Consider the following 20,657-nt stretch of genomic DNA (forward strand, 5'->3'; position numbering starts at 1 on the left):
GCAGGCGGGAAGACAAGTTTCTTTAACCATGTATTTAAGTTTCAACCTTAGAAAGTGAGTCCTTGGAGGCAAGACTGTGCATCTCACGTAAGTGCTGTAGACTGGCCTTGCATCCTAATGATAAATTACACCGCAGGTGATGAGTATGTGCCCAATGACAGGCTTCCGAAATCTACATACAGGTAAATACACAAGTAGCAGAGTTTTGGATCAAGTATTGCTTTAATTCTGGTAAAAAAAATTATGTATATATGTCTTTCCTCTCCCTGTCTCTACTCCCTCATAGCCATAGGGAATAGTTTGGAAGAGTAGAAGTGAGAGGTAAATAAGTTTGCTCATTTGTTTCTCTGCGTAGTGTCAGGGTCAACTCAGCAAAGTGATTCCCTAAAGTGCACGGTTATGTTAGGGATGGGGAGAGAGGTCTGGGAGACAGTGATCATGGTGTCCCCGTGTCTGTCCATTCCTTTCAGGCTTCCGTGTCCAGCACCTTCTCCTGTCCTGAGGGGAAAAGGAGCTCAAGTTTTCCTCATCCCTCATATTCCAAAGGCCCCCTACATTGCCAGGAAAAACAGGAGTGAGGTCAGAGTCTTGTAGAATGCTGGCTCTGGAGGTGACAAGCTGGTGAACCATGTTCTGGTGTTTGGGGGACTCAAGTAGGGGGTTACCTGGAGAGGTCCCTGATGGCCTGATGTAGCAGATCCTGGAGAGGCCGTAGGGCAGGAGGAAGCCCGGCCCCAGTGGGCACTCCTGAGCAAGGGGAGGAAGGACAGAGAGGCACATGTAGGAGAAAGTTGGCAAGATATGATGTTCCTGTTTCCACTCCTTTTAGGATGCAGACTTCCAGCTGTTTCATGACTCTGGGGCTCCGGACAGCCTGGGCTAGAAACCACAGGAAGTGTCTGGGCACACTTGGAGTGTGAGCCCTGGAGTGGTTGAGAACACCTAACAAGAGACCAGAGGGCTCCAGACAGAAATGTGAGAAAACCTGGAAAGGGGAAAAACCTGTCTCAGACTGAAAAGGTGAAAATCAGCTCAGACAGAGAAAGACAGAAAGCATTCCTGCAGGGATGGGTGGGGTTCAGGCTGGGTGAGTACAAGTACAGAATTAAAAGGAATGTTTAGGGGCCAGCCCAGTGGCACAGCAGTTAAGTGCGCACGTTCCGCTTCTCAGCAGCCTGGGGTCCCCAGGTTGGGATCCCGGGTGTGGACATGGCACAACTTGGCAAGCCATGCTGTGGCAGGAGTCCCACATATAAAGTAGAGGAAGATGGGCACGGATGTTAGCTCAGAGCCAGGCTTCCTCAGCAAAAAGAGGAGGATTGGCAGCAGATGTTAGCTCAGGGCTAACCTTCCTCAATAAAATAAAATAAAAGGAATGTTTATTTCGCCCATTGTCTTGCAACAGTTGTAAAATACCATAAGGACTTCCTCTTTGAGTGGTTAACGCTTTCTTATCCATAACGATCCAAGGCTAACTTTGTAATTCCGTCTAATTACTGGGGACACCCTTGGCTAAACCAACCTCACCTCAGGACAACAACCAATCCCTAGTTAACACCATGGAATATCCTGGACACCCCTGACCAGTATCATTGACCTAAGATGTCACCAGACCCTTCCCCAGGCTACTTCCACTCTGCACCAGTGGCTGGTAAGTGGGCAGTGCTCGGGGTGGTGGTGGGGGGGGGGGCTCCATCCACCAGGAGGCACTCTGAACCCTGGGGAGACCCAGGCGAGGGAGCCGGTTCTGTCCGTGGTGCTGAAACAGGGTCAGGGTTGGAGCTCAGGAACCTCTGCAGAAGGGTCTGAGCTGAGGGTCATGGTTTGGGTTTGGGGCCAGGAGGGCAAAGAGGTGGGGATGGATGGAGCCAGGGGAGAAGGTGACAATCAGAAGTGGACCTGGCCTCCTCTCTCTGCTCCTTCTCCCACTTCTCCTGTTCCCTCTCAAGCATTGTCTTTCCTCAGGGTGATGTCTGTCTGCTCCACCTGGCTGAGCCACAGGTCAAGGGGATGTTCTTGCTAAGACTCTGTATACTGGCCTCTGTATTGCTCCTTTAAGTAGTTTACTTCATGCAAGCTGCACCAAATGAAACAAAAAAACAACTCTGAAGGTGAGAAGGCTAGTCCTCACATTTGACAAAGGGGAAAACTGAGTGTCAGGGTCAGCACTATCAGACACTATGCCTGGATCCCTTTTCTCCCATTCTGTCCACCTGTTCCAGTGCCTCTGGGCAGGAGAGGATGGTCTCAGCCCTGATGGGGAAGGTAAGAGCCTCCTGGACACTTTTTTCTGGTTCCAGCTTGTGTCCTTCTAGGTTCCCTACTCAGCCAGGCCCTCAGACAAAGGCCCTGTGGGAAAATGAGGATCAGCTACAGCCCCCACCCTGCTTGCTCACTCTCCCCTAGACCCACTCACCTGCCCACAGCAGGTGCAGCAGCAGCTGCAGCATCTCTGAGATGGAGGATTCTGGACATCTGTCCTGTGTCTGAAAAGAGAAGGAGAAGGTTATTGGGAGAGGAGGTTGCGGGCAAACCCATGGGAAGCTGGGGAGGAGCACACAACCTCGGTTCTTCACAGAAGAGGAACCGCAGGCCTGAGCTTGCCCCACCTCTGCACTGCATGGATGGACACTCCACGGCCCAGAGACCCTGACATCCTCTTAGAGGGGAGCAGACAAGGAGCAGACCCCGTGTCCTGCCCCCATCTTGGGGCTTCCCTCCTGCACCAGAGCCTGGACCAGGACCTCTGAGGACATGTGAGGAATGGGACACAGCGAGTCTGTAAGGGCTTCCCATCTGAGTTGCATTTCTGAGTCCTGTTGTCTACATCAGGGAGCTGCTGAGCTTCTGCTTGACCTCAGTGGGTCACAACCTCATCTAGAGCTTGGATGGTGGGTCCTGCCAGATGGGGGATTCTTTAGAGTCTGCGTGAGTGTCTGGGGCAGAGGAAAAGAAGTGGGTCCTAGATGAGGTGACAGGGGCAATCATTTATTCCTCAAACACTGAGTGAGCATCTCTGTGTCAGGAAGGCTGGAGACACGAAAGGAGTCGACTGACCTGGTCCATGCCCATGAGATATTCCCACCCAGTGGAGTCACTTCCTCCCCAAACACTCAATCCTGTCTGGCTTTAATGCTGCAGTCACTGGTGAGTTTGCTATGTGTCCTGGTACCACACTGGGTATTTTCTACAATAGGAGTACGGGATTTTTTTGACATCTAGTCAAAAAAACAAAGCAACAAGTCTTTCCGAGTTGCGCAAATTGAAACTCTATTCCCATTAAGCAGAAACTCCCCATTTCCCTCCACCTCCCAGCCCCTAGCAACCACCATCCCATTGTGTGTCTCTAGGAATGTGACTACTTTAGATACTTCCCATAAGTGTTATAATCAGATAGTTTTTGCCCTTTTTGTGACTGATTTATTTCACTTACCCTAAGGTTCTCAAGCTTCATCCATGTGGCAGCACATGTCAGGACTCCTTCCTCTTTAATACTGAAGAATATTCCACGGTAGGTATACATCACATTGTGTTTATCCACCCATCCATTCAGACTGGGTTGCTTGCACCATTAAGCAGTTGTGAACAACGCTGCTGTGAGCATGGGTGTGCAAATATCTGTTTGAGTCCTTGCTCTCAAATCTTTTGGATGAATACCCGGAAGTGGAATTGCCAGGTTATATGGTGATTCTATCTTTAATATTTTGAAGAATTACCATTCTCTTATCATACCCTTCTTGGTTTTTTGCCTCATCTTTTGTCATCACTTTACCTGGGCTATACGTTTTCACATCTTCACCCTGGACATCTCTCCTACCTCCAAACATTCATATCCAGCTGCAAAGGGGTTCCTGGACCCAAACCCAATGTGTGTGTGTGGAGGGCTTCTGCATACCATCACGTGGATCTCAGAAGTCAGCAGGGCATCTGAGACTTCAGCTCAACTCTGACACGGTCTACCTGGAGACAGAATCAGATTCTACAGGTAAAAAGCTCAGTCCCACAAGACCACCCTTCACCTAGACACCAGCCGTAAGTCCAGGTTGTCACCTGTACTTCAGATCACCTGGCTACAAACTGTGATTGCCCACGGCCCACTCTTTGGGTTGGATTAATTTGCTCAAACAGCTCACAGAACTCAGGGTAACACTTAGGTTTACCAGTTTATTAGAGCATATGATCAAGGATACAGATGAACATCTAGAGGGAAGAGATGTCTAGGGTGAGGTATGAGGGGAGGGGTGCAGAGTTGCCAGGCCCTCTCTGGATGTGTCATCCTCCGAGGACCATCATGTGTCCACCAAACCAGAAGCTTTCTGAAATGCCCTGCCCTGAGGGCCTTGTGGGTTTTTAGGGAGGCTTCATTGTGTAGTCATGGTTGACCGAGTCATTGGCCATGGGTGATTGATTCAACCTCAAGCCCCCTCCCCTCCCTGGAAATCAGGGGGTGGGACAGAAAGTTCCAATCCTCTGATCACATGGCTGGTTCTCCTGGCAACCAGCCCCCACCTTTGGGTAGGGTTCAAAAGTCACCTTTATTAACATGAACTAGAAATTCCAAGGGTTTTGGGAGCTGTGAGCCAGAAACTGTGGAGGAAGACCACACATCTACGAGAAATATATATTTTAGTCATCTGAAGGACCAAACATATTTCTTGTAAATCACAGTACTCCAGGAGGCAAGTGGCTTGTCCAAGTAAGGCAGCAAAGGAGGATGAGAGCCTCTAAGCCTTGCTTCCTGGGCTCATACACAATCGTCTGCACTGCAAAAGCAGGTCCCACATGGCCAGCTCCCAGAGAATCAAGGCCTTGGGACCCTCCTGGAGGTGGCCTGCTAGAGGTGGGTCTCAGGGTGGCCTGTATGGGCGCCAGAGGCAGAAATGGTTCAGATACGGCAGGAAAAGCAACACACACTTTCACTCATTTCATGCACTCATTCCTTCATCCATTCACAAACTAACATAAAATATGATCTTTGAATCAGTTTTGACCTTCAACTAGTTCCAGCTGTGGGGAAGACAGACAAACTTGAGCTTTATCTGAGGGCAATGGGAAGCCATGGAAAGTTTTTGAGCAGGAAAGGAGCAGGGTCTTATAGATATCAACATGCTTCCTCCGAGCTCAGTGTAGGGAAGAGCTGGAAGCCAGAGACTGGAGGACAAGAGGCCACAGAAGAAACTGTTGGGATCGTTCAGGAGGGAGACCGCAGCCTGGGTGAAGACAGCAGCCTTGGTGATGGAGGTAAGAAGGGATTTCAGACAATTTCAGGGGGGGGGAAATTTGAACGGAGGTGTGGAGGGGGAGGGAGGGAGGTGGCTAGAGTGACTCCCAGAGCCCTGACTCTAGGAACTAACAGGGATGGAGGTGCCATTGTCCAGAGCAGGAGAGATGTGCAGGGCTGGGCGGGAAGAAGGTGGTAGAGAAGGCAGCATGGTCGGCCCTGGAGGTGGACGCCTTCACCAAGGGGGAACAGAGGGCTTGGGTGGAGCTGTGGGAGCACGCACACACACACACACACACACACACACACACACACACCTCCCACACCAAGGCCCACATACTCAAACCATTTAAACGCAGGAAAAAAGAGAAAATATTCAAACCAGTCAAAGAAAAAGACAACCGCAAAGAAGGATGAACATTACAGTAGAATTCTCTTAAGAAACTAGGCAAGCCAAAGAATTGGAAGAACCGGAAGGGGAAAACGTTAACCTAGAATTCCTGGTCCAATAAACAGATCTTTCCAAAGCTGATGTAAGTGAACATTTTCCAGACCAACAACACCCGAGGCCGTTCATCCCCAGCGCACCTGCGCTAGCAGAAATATAAGAAAAGATCTTCAGGCAAAAGGAAAGTGATATAATGGAGACATTGGAATGTAGAAAAGGAATGAAGAGCCGTTGAAATGGTTAATATGTGGATCCATATTAAAGAGTTTATTTTCTCATTAAAAATATCTCTTTAAAATAAACTTGTAAAAATAAAATATCATGGGATTTATAACAATATGTTAACCACATGAAGGTAAGCAGACAAGAGCAACATATTACATGAACTGTAATTCGATTTAAGGGGGCTCAGTCACGCCTTGAAGCACTGTCCCCTTGGGAGCCTCTGAACCTGTGGGGGAAACACAGTTCTGCAATGAGAGACTGATGCCGTGGAGAGTTTGTTCTGGAGAGGACAAGATGGGTGAAGCCACGCAAGGTCCCCAAGGTGTAGGACACCTTGAGAAGGGTTTCTCACCTGGTGTAGTAGATCCAGGTGAGGCCATAGGTGAGAAGGAAGCCAGCCCCCATTAGGACCCCCCTGAGCAGGGTGAGGACTAGAGGCCAGGTGCCCCGCTGCTCCCCAGAGATGTGGGGGCAGGAGCAGGAGATACCTGTGGGAGAAAAGGGGGGAGAAGGATGGAGGGATGAGTTCCCTAAAGTCCACACCTGAGCCTGCTCACGGCCCCACCTAGAACGCAGGTGTCCTGCTGTACTCACCCTGAACAACCAGGGTCACAGAGCTGTGGTAGGAGCCCCAAGGGTGCTGAGCTCGGCAGGTGAATTCTCCTCCATCCCCTAAGACCACCCGGGGCAGCTCCAGGACCCCGGGATCCAAAGGCTGCGTGGGGATCAGAGTCAGGCTTCCCCGGGACCAGCTCAGCCTGGCAGGGTAGTTGCCGTCAGTGTCACAGACCAGGCGAAGAGACTGGCCCTCCTGGACTCGCAGGGAGGTGGTATTGCCCAGGACCTCTGGGACTAGGGAGACAGAGAGAGCCATAGGGCAGGGCTGAGAAGCCCTCTCTCCCTCTGCCCTCCCACAGACACAGGAATGGAGAATAGTGTTCCTGAGACAGCATTGCAAGCAAGGGCTGAGCAGGGTGAAGATCGTGAAGTGAGGTGGGGGAAGGAGAGGCAACTGGAGGATGCAGGATGGGAAATGGACGTCTGAGGAAGAGTTGGCCATGTCTAGACACAGGAGGGACCATCCCAGGAGGAGGACCTTGATGTGTGAACCATGCAGGGGGCTGACACGCATAGGTCTGACCACCTGGAGGCTTCCACAAGATGATGCTCTCAGCCTCTCCCCTAAGGTTCACAGGGGGCCCTGGGAGGGTTCTGATCGGGGAAGTAAGAGGGTCAGGTCTGGGGTCCAAATTCTGGCAGGTGGAGGAGGAGAAAATGGAAGCTGCCAGTCCAGAGAGGGGGCTGGTCCTGTCCAGGTCTCACTCATTCCAGGTGAGAGCAAGAATGGAGGCCTAAGGTGGGGCTGCAGCCATGGGGATGGAGGAAGAGAGGGATTTGAGACATTTTCAGGAATTCAAGTTTTCAAAACTCACCAAGTCATGGGAAGTGTGGGGTGACATACAGAGATGTCTGAAGTCACTTCCAGCATATTGACTCAGGTGACTTGGGTGGGAGTGGCCTGGGAAGGGGGAGAGCAGGACACTCAGGACCATCTGGATCTGACAGGGATTTGTGACTGTCTTCAAGGCGGAGGTTGGATTGCAAGCACCAGCGTGGATGAGCTGAGCTGTAGGGTGATGCAGAAAGCAGCCAGAGGCTGGTACAGAGTTCTGGGGACTCAGTCTCCTTGTGTGAGATGGAGATGGCACAGTCAGAGAAGAGGAAAGGAATCAGGGAAAAGATGTCATGGGACCAAGAGGGGAGAGGGAAGGTCGGGAGAGAGAAGCAACTAGAGGTGACGGTGAAGGATCAAGTAGGAATTCCCAGTGACCCTGCCAGGGGATGGGAGGGGGGAGGACAGAGGCGGAACTAGAGAAGGGATGAAGAGTGAGTGCATTCTGTCCAACCTCCACTCTGTCCCCTGAATAGACTTCTGAGACCTCACTTCCACCCAGGCCTCTCCTACCTGTGCTGTTTCCCCGGAAGGCGTGGACGGTCAGGTTCTGTGGAGCACCTGGAACAGAAATAAATAAGGGGCCTCCTGCAGTAGGATGGGGTGGCCATGAGCCAGGTGGTGAAGTGTGAGTGTTCTCTCCATCTCAACACTGGCCATGTCTCTAAGAACAGTCCCCAGTACGCCACCCAGACCCTGCCTCCCCCTCCCAGGAGCAGGAGGGACTGAACAGCTGTAGGGGTCTGTGGGGAGAGAGAGCAGTGGGATCAGAAGAGCCTCTCTCCTCCCAAGGACCCAGGCATCCTTCCCCAGGTGTGTTCCCACTCACTGGTAACAAAGAGGCTCAAGGAGGCTTGCAGGGAGCCCAACAGGTGCTGAGCTCGGCAGACGTATTTCCCATGGTGCCCCAGCTCCACCCGGGGCAGCTCCAGGACCCCAGGGTTCGAGGGTGAGGAAGAGCTCAGGCGCAGGCTCCCCCGGGTCCAGCTCAACATGGCAGAAGGGTTGCTGTTGGCGACACAGACCAGGCGCAGGGACTGGCCCTCCTGGACTGGAAGAGAGGAGCCGTTGCCCAGAGTTTCAGGTCCTGGCAAGAGAGAAAGAACGCTGAGCCCAGGATCTCATTAGAGGCTCTCTCTCTCTCTTTCTCTCGCTCTCTTTCCTTGCATCATGTAGATCTGTTTCTTCTCTTCCACTGCCCGATGGTCTCATAGCACCTGCAGTCAGCCCCCAAGGGGACAGTGCTAGGAGCCTTTCCAAGTGGCTGTTGTGCATTCTCCTGAACAACTTTGGTCCCCACGCCTCCCGTCTTGGACATCTGTGCTGATGCAGATCCCAGATTTGCCTCTACGAGCCTTGCCGTTTTGTCTTTCAACAAAGGTTCACTAAGATCTATCTAATTTAGCTGTGTCTGACAACTCACAGTCTTGTGAGCGAGATACCCAAAAGCTGGTACTCACAGAGCAATCTGATATGGTTTATGATGGGGACAAATCAGGCTGAGGGAGCCCTGAGGACAGGTGTGCGTTGAGACTTTCAGGATATGGAGGGCTTCCTGGAGGAGGAGAGCCTAAACCAGAGCATGAGAATGCGTTGGAACTGGCCAGAGGATGATGCTGATCGAAGGACCTTGTGGAGGGAGGTACAAGAGGTGCAACTACGGCTGAGGTGTGAAATGACCTGCATGCTCAGGGAAACAAATACTTCTGCAAGGCTTGAGTGAGTGGGTGTGTTTGGGAGTGTTTATATATGAGGCTGCTAGAAAAAAATGATAGGAGATTTAAATATAATATTAACCTCATATTCAGGCAAAAGTCAGAGGCATGAATGAAAATATTGGTAAATGCCACCAGTGGTTTACTAGTAAATGTTTAACAGCCTGTTCATTAAGGGGAGGAAAAAAGCTCTGATTTGTGTATTTGCCAATTTCCTTGGTGTAAATACTCCCATTTTGGCCAATTCAAAGCAACCAATTTGAAGTCACTGAACCTAGAATTTGGAAAAGATGGACGTATCTGGCTCTTGCCAACTATAAGAGCCAACATCAGTACACCACTAAATGCGACTCAAAAAAGATTGCCCATTTTCACCTGATAAAGTCACCTTACACTAAGTCAAAAGGCCATCAAAAGACTAGAAATAAATCCTCTCAACTAACACTCAGCTGATGTCTTTAATACAAAAAGAACTTCTTCATATCATTAAAAAAATGTCCACAAAGAAATACAAATGTTCTCAAACATAATGAAAGATCTCAACCTAGTCACAAAATGCAAGTTAACACGACCGTGAGTCCACTTAGGATCAGCGAGGACGGACACGCTCAGCAGGGCAGGGGGCACACTGCAGGTGGGAGGAGAAGCAGAACCACCTCCGTGCAGTGGGATTGGCAACATCTGTAGAAATTACACACACACCCTTTGATCCAGGACTTTCCTCTCTACAAAATTATCTGACAGACACAGGCACAGATGTGGGGAATGTTCGTACAAGTCATTCTGTGCAGTATTATTTGTCTCAGAAGACCAGAAATGCCATAGTTTTCCACCAACAGGGGACCAATTAAGTACTTTCTACTATAATATTCTTCCAACTGGAAAACCATGAGTCACCAGTAAGAATGAAGACGGTTTCCCATGTACTGATACAGGAGAATCTGCACGATAGACTAAGTTTGAGAAAAAGGCAAGTTCAGTTCACAGAAATGTATCAATGTCAGTTCCTTAGTCGTGACAAAAGTGCCAAGGTGATGGGAGATTTCAACAATGAGGGGTGCTGGGAGAGGGGTTATGGAAACTCTCTGTACCATGTAAATCTAAAGTTAATCCACACGAAAAATTTATTACAAATAATAAAGATGCAGAGCAGTGTGAATAGTATGATGTGTACATATGCGTATGTGTTTAAATGTGTATGCGTAGGGCCAGCCTGGTGGTGCAGCGGTTAAGTGCGCACGTTCCACTTTGGCGGCCCGGGGTTCACCGGTTCAGATGTTGGGTGTGCACATGGCACCGCTTGGCATGCCATGCTGTGGTAGGCATCCCACATATAAAGTAGAGGAAGAAGAGTAAAGTAAAGTAGAAGACGGATGTTAGCTCAGAGCCAGGCTTCCTCAGCAAAAAGAGGAGGACTGGCAGCAGATGTTAGCTCAGGGCTAATCTTCCTCAAAAAAAAAAATGTATATGCGTAGGTTATATTTGGGAAGATAACCAAGAGGGACGTACGCAGGTTCTGAATACTGTTTTATTCCTACTAAATTTTGCTAAGGACTGAATTGAATTTCCCCCAAATTCATGTGTCAAAGCCCTAACCCCCAGTGTGATGGTATTTGGAGGTATCTGGAGGGATCTTTGGGAGGTTATTGGGGTCAGACGAGGTCATGCTAATGGGGCTCTTATGATGACATCGGTGCCCTTATAAGAAGAGACGCCAGGGAACTGACTCTCTCAGGCCTGTGAGGACACAGCCAGGAGGTGGCCGTCTACAAGGCACGAAGAGAGCCCTCACCAGGAACCTAAAGGCTGACACCTTGATCTTGGACTTCCAACCGCCAGAACTGTGAGAAATAAATTCCTGTTGTTTAAGCCCCCCTAGTCTGTGGCATATTGTAATGGCGGCCCGAGCAGACTGAGGCACATTTTATGCTTCCTGTTTTAGACACTAACATTAAAATGATCCAGGGAAGGTGGAGAGGAGGCAGGGTCCAGACCCTAAGGGGAATGAGGGCAGGATTTTGGAAGAGGAAGCGTCCCTGGCATGGGGACAGCACATCCATTGGACATGGAAGAGGCCATGCAAACCCCCTGAGAGCAGGGTCAGGGGTAGTGTGAGACCAGGTTGTAAGCTGATGATCGAGTCGGGGGCTTCCCCCATCTGCTGAGCCCACACCTGGCCTGAGCCTTTCTCCCATCTGAGCTCTGAACCTCAGCTCTGCTCTGAAGGGAGGAGACAGACCCCGCTTCCATCACAGGCCCTGAAGAGGAGAGGTTGCACCGTACCTGTGCCTTCTTTCCGGAACACGCTGATGGTCAGGCTCTGGGGTGCATCTGGACAGACAGACATAATTGTTCCCTTTTCAAGGACAGGAAAGTGGGTGTTGGCCCTTTCCCCACAGAACTTGAGAAATAAGAGCGGATGGAGTCGGTTATGCTCTTTCCTTCCTCCCCAGAGCCAGCTTGCAGGACCCAGCACCCACTATCCTGGGTTCTGCCTCCCCGTTCCCCTCCCCAACACCCACTGCCCTCAGGGACCCGGCCACCCTGGCCTGACACTCACAGGACACGTTGAGCTGGATGGTTCTCTCTGTGCTCACATCAGCTCCGGGTAAGGTCACTCGACAGGTGAGGTTGCTGCCATGGTCCTGGGGCTGTGGGGTGAGGGTGAGCACCGAGGTACGGGGAATCTTGGGGCCCTGGGAGGTGAGGGCCACCCCGACCCAGGAGAAGGTGGGAGGCGTCCCCCTCTCACAGGCCCATGGTGCAGTACAGGTAATGTTCTTGGGGTTGCCTGCTTCTAGGGTCCCCTGGATGTGAACGTCAGGTGTCTCTGTCAGAGCTGAGCAGGAGAGAGACAGAGACCAGGCCTGGAGGTGGGGCCCCCAAGGGTGACCCTAAGAACAACCTCTGCCTCAGGGCAACTGTCTCCTCCCCACCCAGCCTCAGCATCCTGTCCCCCTGGGTCCCTTCCAGGATGAGGAGCTGGGGTTCTCTCTCAGCCCCATCCTAGGGGCTCTCAGAACCCATCCATGTGTCCTCTCCTTGTCCCCATTCCTTACCTGGCACAATCACAGAGAGCTGGTTCTCTCTGTAATTATATTTCACACGAGGCCCTCTTTCCACCCTAAAGAAGTATTTCCCCTCATCTCCTCTCTGTACGTCTCTGATGTCCAGGGAGCAGCTGTAGTTCCTAATGTCCTGGAGGAGGTGGAATCGTCCCTGGGTCTTCGCCTCCACTTCACGATATGGGTGGTTTGTGGCCACAGGAGCACCAAGGTCTGTATTTGTACCTTCTCGGAACCAGTAGCCGTAAGCTGGGTGAGCATCAGTCCATTCGTTCGAAGGATAGGAGAAGGTGCAGGCCACAGAGACACACAGGCCCGCTTGCACCGTCACAGACTCCTGCACTCGCAGCTGGTATCTCAGGTCACGAGCCCGGGGCCCTGGCCACCTGTCCCAGCTCTCTTTGCCCCACTCTGCTGCCCACAGCAGGGGCGGCCACAGCAGCAGCAGCAGCAGCAGCAGCGGCGGCATCTTTGGGGGGACGAGCCACAGGGCCTTGGTGTCACAGGACTGAGAGGAAGCCCCACCAGGAAGCCCAGGCTGTAGTCAGAAAGGTGACTGACCGCAGAAGAGGAACTTGACACTCACGTGCTGTTGGAGCTGGTGTGGTCCTTGGAGAATAAACAGTTCTACTTTCCAGATGGGGACCCAGAGGGGGTCGCAAAGAGCAAGGAGGACCCAACTCTCGCCTCCTGGCTCCCTCCCTGTGACCTGTCTCTCTTGCACAGCTGTCCACAACAGGAAAGCAGGCACTGCCTGGACAATCACAGCCTCTAGATGAGGGGCCGTCCCTCCAGGAGTGGGACGCAGGAGGGGCGGGTGGTGGAACCTCAAGGGGAGAGAGAGGGGAGGGGTCCCCCACCCCCGGGTGAGGGAGGTGGTGATTGATGAATAAATGAACACGACCATCGCATCTTGAGCATCTACTCCTTTCAGGGGGGCGGCGTCAAAGGGACAATGGGACAGACTTTGTCTCTGTCCTGGAGAACTTCTCTAACACCCGGGGAGGCAGAGCAAACCCAGGCCCTTCCAGCTCCCGTCAGTACCGTGTGTGATGGTGGAAACACAGGCAGGGGCTCGTATGAAACGCAATTGCTCTGTGCAGCCAGAAGGTGAGCTCCCAGGTATAAATGGCCGGAGTGGCGAGATCAGCTCACAAGGTGACCCCCATGCTTGGTCCCGGGGCTTTCTGAGCTGCCCGCAGCCCCCTGCTCCTGGCATCCTGGTGTTGACTGCACAGGCCAGGCCTGAGATCCAGGTATCTGGAGCAAGATGACAGCACAGCATGACGTTGACGGGAAGCTGCAGCTTTGGAGTCAAGGGGCCTGGCCCTGCTCCCCTCTAGGCCTCACTTTCCTCACTTGTTACATGGAGGGGTCCCCATTCTCAGCCGTCGTCGGTGAGAGAATCCAGTATGATGATGGACGTGGGAAGTCCTGCAGGTCAGTGTGTGGCCCTGCCCATTCCTCAGTGGACATTCTGAGTCGAAGCCTCAGCAAGAAGCTCTGATGGTCACCAGCGCACTGGGACTTCCTTTTCTGAGGCGTCCAATGAGGGGTCAGAGGCATGGACTCTGCAACCAGATGGCACAGGCTTTAGCCTGGCTCCATAATGCTTGCTGTGCTGACTTGGGAAGGGGCTTAACCACTCTGTGCATAGTCCAGCACCTGTGCTCACAGGGTGTTATGGGCAGCATCGTGTCACCTCCAAAATTCAGATGTTGAAGCCCTAAACCGCAATACTTCCAAAGGTGACTGTGTTTGGAGACAAGCCTTTAAGGAGGTAATTAAAGTAAATGAGGTCATTAGGAAAGGCCCTAGTTGAATAGGACAGGTGCCATTATGAGAAGAGTAGATTAGGGTGCAGACATATACAGAAGGAAGACCATGGAAAGACACAGGGAGGAGCAGGCGGCCGTCGGCAAGTCAAAGAGAGAGGTCTCAGAAGGAAGAAACCCTGCCAACACTTTGACCTTGGACTTTGAGCCTTCAGAACTGGGAGAAAATGAGCTTCTGTTCTTTTAGTCATCTGGTCTGTGGTACTTTGCTACGTCATCCCGAGCAAACTATTACATGGGGTCCCCAAGGAGATAAATGTGTTTGTGCAAGTGAAGTGCTCTGAGTACCCTGCTCTGGCCCACAGGGGACACAGTCCACTCAGCGGCCAGACGCCAGTCTGTAGGGTGGGGCCATATTGAGGATGGGAGGAGAAAAGGAAGCGGAAAGTTCTGGCAACTGGAGGAACCTCTGCTTCTCCTCAGTGAACCAGCTCTGAGCTCCAGAGTGCCCTTACTTCACCCTGGCCACACTTTCCCCCCTCCTCAGGATGGGCCGGGCTCCACAGGCCTCTGCTGGGGCTGGTCCCTTTGCTGGCTGAGGCTGTTGCTGCTACTGTACCCTGGGGCCTGTCTCTCATCTAAGCAGAGTGTCCTAGTGCACTGGGCTGAGGTGACCCTCACTCTGGAGGGGCTGCAGGAGACTGAGGAGGGAGTGAAGATGTTCCTGGAGGATGGGACAAGTGTGCTGGGAGGTGGGAGGTGAGCAAGGTTGTCAGGGAGGTAAGTTCATCCCTCCAGAGAGCAGGACCAGAGCCAAAGACGCTGATGTGGGCAGACAGGGAGTCCACCGCAGTCCACTGGCCAGTCCCTTTTCTGTAGTCGGTTCTTCAGCTTCTCAGCTCCAAGGTCCAAGGAAATCTAAGTCTGAACTCTCCAAGGAAATCTACTTCTGAACTCCTCCAAAGCATTTCTTCTTCCTCCCCTTACTTTATGGAAGCACGTGGTAACTGAGACACCCAATTGATGCAGGCTTGGTGAGTCGAGGAGTCGAAAGAAAGATCTCTTGAACTCTCAAGGTCTGGCAGTAGTGCTCTTTTATTCAGAGAATAGGATGGGGACAGGACCTATGGGCAGTAAGAGCTGTCATGTATTGGGGGTTAGAGCTAAATTTAGAAGGCATAGGTATGTGAGCTATTTCTTTACAAGACAAAGGAAAGATCATGAAAAAAGTCATTAAAATGGTATCAGTGCAGGTGGGGTCTGGTTGTTGGGTGTTCCTGTAACTTTGGATGGAAATCAGAGTGGATTAAGTCAGGATGTCCTATGCTTTCCGAGGGTGATATAGATCAGTATGTAGGGCAGGATGTCTTGGGCTTCTCCCTGGGGCAGGGGCAGCCTTGATCCTCATCACAATGAGCTCTGTAGCTAATGCTGCTCCTTGCTGCCCATGCAGGGGACCCTGGTTCTCTCCTGCCCAGGTCCCTTCATCAACATCAAGTTTCCAGGAAGCCATCTCAGGAGCTTCTTTAGGCAAGAGCTGGAGTATCCAAAGGGATGTTCCATTGGGGCTGGAATGAGTCCAAGAGCATGGGAAGAACTTTCCAGACACCTCTGAAGGGCTCTCAGTACATCCCATGAACTCCATTCACACCTCCATGGGATCCTCAGAGGTGGACCAAGGGGGAGTCCAAGGAAAGAAGCTGCTTAGCACCTGGGCCTCCCACACTGTTGTGACCCCAGAGCCCACTCTTCTTTGCCCCCTGCTTCTTTGCTCCCCACTCCTCTCTGGTGAGTCCACTTCCCTTGCACCTGTCCCTGCTTCATGTCTCAGTCTTTCCAAAGACCAAGTGATGAACCCACCTTCCTGTCCATTCCCTGGTGGTCAGTCTGAGTGTGGACACAATGCTGCTCCAGGCACGGGTCAGCAGCCAGGGTGGTGAGGCCATGGGGTTTTCTGGACCACGCACAGCAGGGACACGTGGATGGTAATGCCATTGGGCAGGGGAGGTGGGTTCTGAGAATGAAAAGGTCACCTAAATGGCAGAAAGTGGCCCAGAGTCACAGAGCATCCCTGACCTTTATCTCCTGCTGGGACGTTGGATCTAGTTGGCCTGAGACCAAGGGCCCCAGTCTTCGCAGGTGGCCAATGGCTGATGCCTTGTTTTGTGTGTCTGTGGTGTGTCTGTGTATATGCATGTGTGTTTGTGTCTGTAGTCTTTATGTGAGTGTCTGTGGTGTGTGTGTGTGTTTCTTTGGTCTGTTTGCATATGTGTGTGTGTGTGTTTGGGGTTTCTCTGTGAGCGTCTGAGGTGTGTGTGTCTGTACCTATTTTTGAAGTGTATATCTGTTACTGCCCAATGTGGGTCGTCTGCTCACCTCAGGACACACCAATAGTCAGGAGGCAAGGTGGTAGGAGAGAAAGGACTTTATTACAGCTTGCTAGCAAGAGGGAAGATGGCTGACTCATATCCAAAGGAAACATCTTCCCGACAAAGACTACAGGCCCATCACAGAAGGAGCTATTCTCCATGTGGGGGAGGCGTCTTGTCTCAGCATGGGGGCAGACATCTGGTCCCAGTTCCTGATAGTCCTTTGTTTTACTGGATACGCATCAGAATGGAGAAATGCCCTACATCCTGATCTTTCACTTGTCCTTGATGATGGCTATCAGCATAGGCTCTCTGCCCTGGGCTCCTCACATTCCTAAGGAACTCAAAAGAACAGTTAGCAATGTAAAACAGCTGGGAGGGGCCACAAAATCTATAGAACATTTCTGGGCTAGGCAGTCAGAGGTCACTTAAAGTTACAATATGGTTTCCTTTCTACAGTATGGCTTCTCTTACGTCAACCTTATGTTGAGCCCGCATCATATGTGCCTCTGTGTGCATATATACGTGCATCTGTGATCTTTTCTTTGTGCATGTCTAAGCTGTGTGTGTCTGTGTAAAGTGTCTATTGTGTGTGCGTGTATGTGTACATACTCAAATGTCAGTTTCTCAATGTTAATGTCCACAGAACATACTGAAGAGTATAATCCTTCCCATATTCCCTATATTATCTTTCCTGTTTCATTTTTCTCCAAACTCCTTATCACTGATGCGGGGTCAGTGAGCCAAGGAGTCGAAAGAAAGATTTCTTAGACTCTCAAGATCTGGCAGTAGTGCTCTTTTATTTAGAGAATAGTGTGGAATAGCATGGGGACAGGACCCATGGGCAGGCAGAGCTCCTGCTGCTGCCACTGCTGCTGCCCCCGCTGGCATGGGGACAGGACCCATGGGCAGGCAGAGCTCCTGCTGCTGCCGCTTCTGCTTCCCCTGCTGGCATGGGGACAGGACTCATGGGCAGGCAGAGCTGGTGCGTGGGGACAGGACCCACGGGCGGTCAGAGCTCCTGCTGCTGCCCCTGCTGGCATGGGGACAGGACCCATGGGCAGGCAGAGCTCCTGCTGCTGCCGCTTCTGCTGCCCCTGCTGGCATGGGGACAGGACCCATGGGCAGGCAGAGCTCTCTCTGCTGCTGCCCCCGCTGGCATGGGGACAGGACCTATGGGCAGGCAGAGCTGGTGTGTGGGGACAAGACCCATAGGCAGTCAGAGCTCCTGCTGCTGCCGCATGGGGACAGGACCCATGGGCAGGCAGAGCTGGTGCGTGGGGACAGGACCCACGGGCAGTCAGAGCTCCTGCTGCTGCCTCTGCATGGGGACAGGTCCCATGGGCAGGCAGAGCTAGTGTGTGGGGACAAGACCCACGGGCAGTCAGAGCTCCTGCTGCTGCCGCTGCTGCTGCCCCCGCTGGCATGGGGACAGGACCCATGGGCAGGCAGAGCTGGTTCGTGGGGACAGGACCCACGGGCAGTCAGAGCTCCTGCTGCTGCCGCTTCTGCTGCCCCCGCTGGCATGGGGACAGGTCCCATGGGCAGGCAGAGCTAGTGTGTGGGGACAAGACCCACAGGCAGTCAGAGCTCCTGCTGCTGCCCCGAGTTGAGGGTTAGGGCTAATTTTATAAGGCATGGGTACGTGACTTATTTTTACTGGAGAAAAGAAAAGATGATGTAAAAAGTCATTAAATGATTTCAGTGCAGATGGGGTCTGGTTATTGTGCGGTCATATAACTTTAGATACGAATCTGGCCATATAGATCGGCATGTAGGTGAGGATGCCCTGGGCTTCTCTCCCTGGGGCAGTCCTAATTCATACCATAAAAAAAGTCCACTGGGTCATATAGTTTGGCATGTAAGCCAGGTCACCTTGGGCTTCTCTAGCTGGGGCAGCCTTAATCCACATCAATCACCAGTCACTATAATATACATAATCTGCATAATTATTCTTTGACTGTCTCTCCTGCCTTTAAAATGTAACCTTCACAAAGGATCTTGTGTCTCTTCCATTCACTGCAGGATCCATTCTGCCTATAAAGATGCTTGGCAAATATTAGATGATCGATAAATATTTGCTTTAAGATTTGTAAGTAAATTTGGAAGAAGATGAGATGACTGGCTATCTCCAATGAAAAACTATGCATTTTTTTAGCGCACCCTTCCGGAGTTATTTGATTTTAACATTTTATTGCCTTTGAACTATTTCACAGTGCTACCTGCCTGTCTTCTGTTTCTTGGTCTGGATTTGAGAAATGGTGAGTCTGATGATCCTTACTCTGTTGGGTGGGGGACCGAGATGCCCTGCCTCTATATTCTTTCTCCAGTCCTGGGGTCCTAAACTAGCTCGCCTTCTTCTTATCACCTTCCAGAATTCTCCTCTGGGTGCCTCTTGCACCATTTACAGGATTTATAGTTGTGACTAGAGGGGAGAAGCAAGAAACAATGTGGCAATAACATCTTGTCTGGATTGTAAGTCTAACAGTCAGTTTTTAATGTTTTCAACAGACAAGTTGATCCATATGACCCACCCTGACATTATCACAAATAGAAATCAGACTCTACTCCCTCTTCTGGATGTAGGGCAGGCCAAAGGCAGATTAGGGATCAGCCTTTTTTACACAATATCAGAATCTTCCATTTGTTGATTTAAGAATCAGTTAATGAACTTTATGGCACTATGCTTTGTTTCTGTCATGGTTTGGGTGCTGCTGGCAAAGTTTGGACTATTTTTGTTTAAACTGATTTTTATTAAAATTAAAATATTCTCTTTTTTTTTTTTAGGAGGAAGTCTATGAGCTCCTGCTTCCCTCCACCTTCTCAGCCCTGAAATATATTTCTGAGCTCATTTTGAAGCATAAGAAGATGCCAGATGATGACATGGTAATGGGCCTTCCTGGAGGAGGGATGTGGAAATGATGCGGGGTCGGTGAGCCGAGGAGTTGAAAGAAAGATTTCTTGGACTCTCAAGATCTGGCAGTAGTGCTCTTTTATTTAGAGAATAGTAAGGAATAGCATGGGGACAGGACCCATGGGCAGTCAGGGCTGCTGCGTGGGGACGGGACCCACGGGCAGTCAGAGATGCTGCTGGCATGGGGAGCTGCTGCTGCCCCTGCTACTGCTGCCAACCTGGGTGGAGAGTGAGGCTAAATTTAAGGCATAGGTATGTGAGTTATCTCTTTACAAGACAAAAAAAGTTAAAATGGTACCAGTGCTGGTAGGGTCCAGCCATTGGGCAGTCCCACAACTTTTAGATAAGAATCAAACCAGATTGAGTAAATGGCAGAAGCCACCGCTTAGATATTATCCTCAGCCAAAGACAAAGGAGGATTTTGGGGTGGGGGAGTCAGTTACGTGAGGTTGCCAGACAGTAAACAACTTAAGTTCTTGCCTTCCCCTTTAAGAGTTTCCATAGCTAAGGCCATCCCCCCTTCCTCCTGGTGCAGAGAGGGAGGCATGGAGATTTCCTTCACAAACGCAACTGTCTCTCATCAAAGGGAAAGCAAATTCCACTCCTTGGAGTCTGCTTCTCATCTGCAGTTTTAAAATTAACCAGCCTAAAATCCTCATCAGAAGCACAAAGACAGTGAGGAATGCAACAGAACATGAGTACCTAGAGAATGACTCGAGGGGTTGATGGGTTAGGATATGGCAATGGAGAAGTAGACAGGGTGAGATTAAGAACAGTCTAGAACAGAGGTCAGAAATCCACAGTCCGTGGGCTGCCTGCTTTTGTAAATAAAAGTTTGTTGCAACGCAGCCACGTTAATTCACTTGCAGATTGTCCATGGCTGCTTTTGTGCTGCAAACAGGGAGGTGAATAGTTGCAACAAGGGACATACAACTTGCAAAGCCTGAAATATTTGCTACTTGGCCCTTTACCAAAAAAATGTTCCTGATCCTTGACTTAGAACGTCAAGTTGAGAAGCTTGTAAATTATTCATTTGGGCTGAGGAGATGGAGAATTTTGACGATGGTCACTTCTGAGTTTTAGGAAATTTTCTGAATGTTAATATCTGATTGTGCCCATAGTAGGGCTAGTAGGAGGCGGGCAGGATGGAAAGGGAAGATTCAGGAGTGGAGGGAGATGATGCTGGAGGCCCAGTCAGGTCAGGGGTCCATGGGAGGGCTTCCAGCAGACAGTGAACTGACGTGTTGTGATGTGGTGTCTGGGACAGAGCACACCCAGCCTCTGGGAGAAATGTCACTAAGGTCTCTCTGTTCAAGGGAGAAGGAACCAGTAGGCACCCAACTCTCACAGTGTAAGAGGACTTTTGCTATGTCTGTTCCATATGTGCCTTTATTTAATGCTCACAGCAACCCTTCCAGGTAGAAATTCTCTTTTTTTTTTGTCTTCATACATCATTTTATTTTTTTCCAGTA

The 20,657-nt window shown here is 50.9% G+C and overlaps 1 protein-coding gene and 2 long non-coding RNA genes across 4 annotated transcripts; 2 read left to right on the forward strand and 1 right to left on the reverse strand.

Moving 5' to 3' along the window:
* Positions 1-2,629: 2,629 nt before the first annotated feature.
* On the forward strand, positions 2,630-5,910 carry LOC139085524 (uncharacterized). 2 transcript variants are annotated; one of them, XR_011543878.1, is made up of 6 exons: positions 2,630-2,756; positions 3,030-3,147; positions 3,440-3,511; positions 3,838-3,985; positions 5,126-5,241; positions 5,774-5,910. It is a non-coding gene; the product is annotated as an uncharacterized lncRNA (long non-coding RNA). The 2 variants fall into 2 exon arrangements; XR_011543877.1 differs by having other exon boundaries at positions 5,738-5,875.
* A 3-nt stretch (positions 5,911-5,913) lies between these two features.
* On the reverse strand, positions 5,914-12,638 carry LOC103544532 (sialic acid-binding Ig-like lectin 14). The gene is made up of 8 exons (XM_008511358.2): positions 12,122-12,638; positions 11,623-11,901; positions 11,346-11,393; positions 8,177-8,434; positions 7,861-7,908; positions 6,489-6,746; positions 6,247-6,382; positions 5,914-6,120 (listed from the first exon to the last, which is right to left on the reverse strand). The coding sequence occupies exons 1-8, from the start codon at positions 12,594-12,596 to the stop codon at positions 6,078-6,080; spliced, it is 1,545 nt and encodes a 514-aa protein (XP_008509580.1). The 5' UTR covers positions 12,597-12,638; the 3' UTR covers positions 5,914-6,077.
* On the forward strand, positions 10,769-12,374 carry LOC103544531 (uncharacterized). The gene is made up of 3 exons (XR_011543879.1): positions 10,769-10,905; positions 11,516-11,687; positions 12,237-12,374. It is a non-coding gene; the product is annotated as an uncharacterized lncRNA (long non-coding RNA).
* Positions 12,639-20,657: the final 8,019 nt, after the last annotated feature.

The sequence above is a fragment of the Equus przewalskii genome, chromosome 9 (genome assembly GCF_037783145.1).
Source record: "Equus przewalskii isolate Varuska chromosome 9, EquPr2, whole genome shotgun sequence".
Lineage (NCBI taxonomy): Eukaryota > Metazoa > Chordata > Mammalia > Perissodactyla > Equidae > Equus > Equus przewalskii.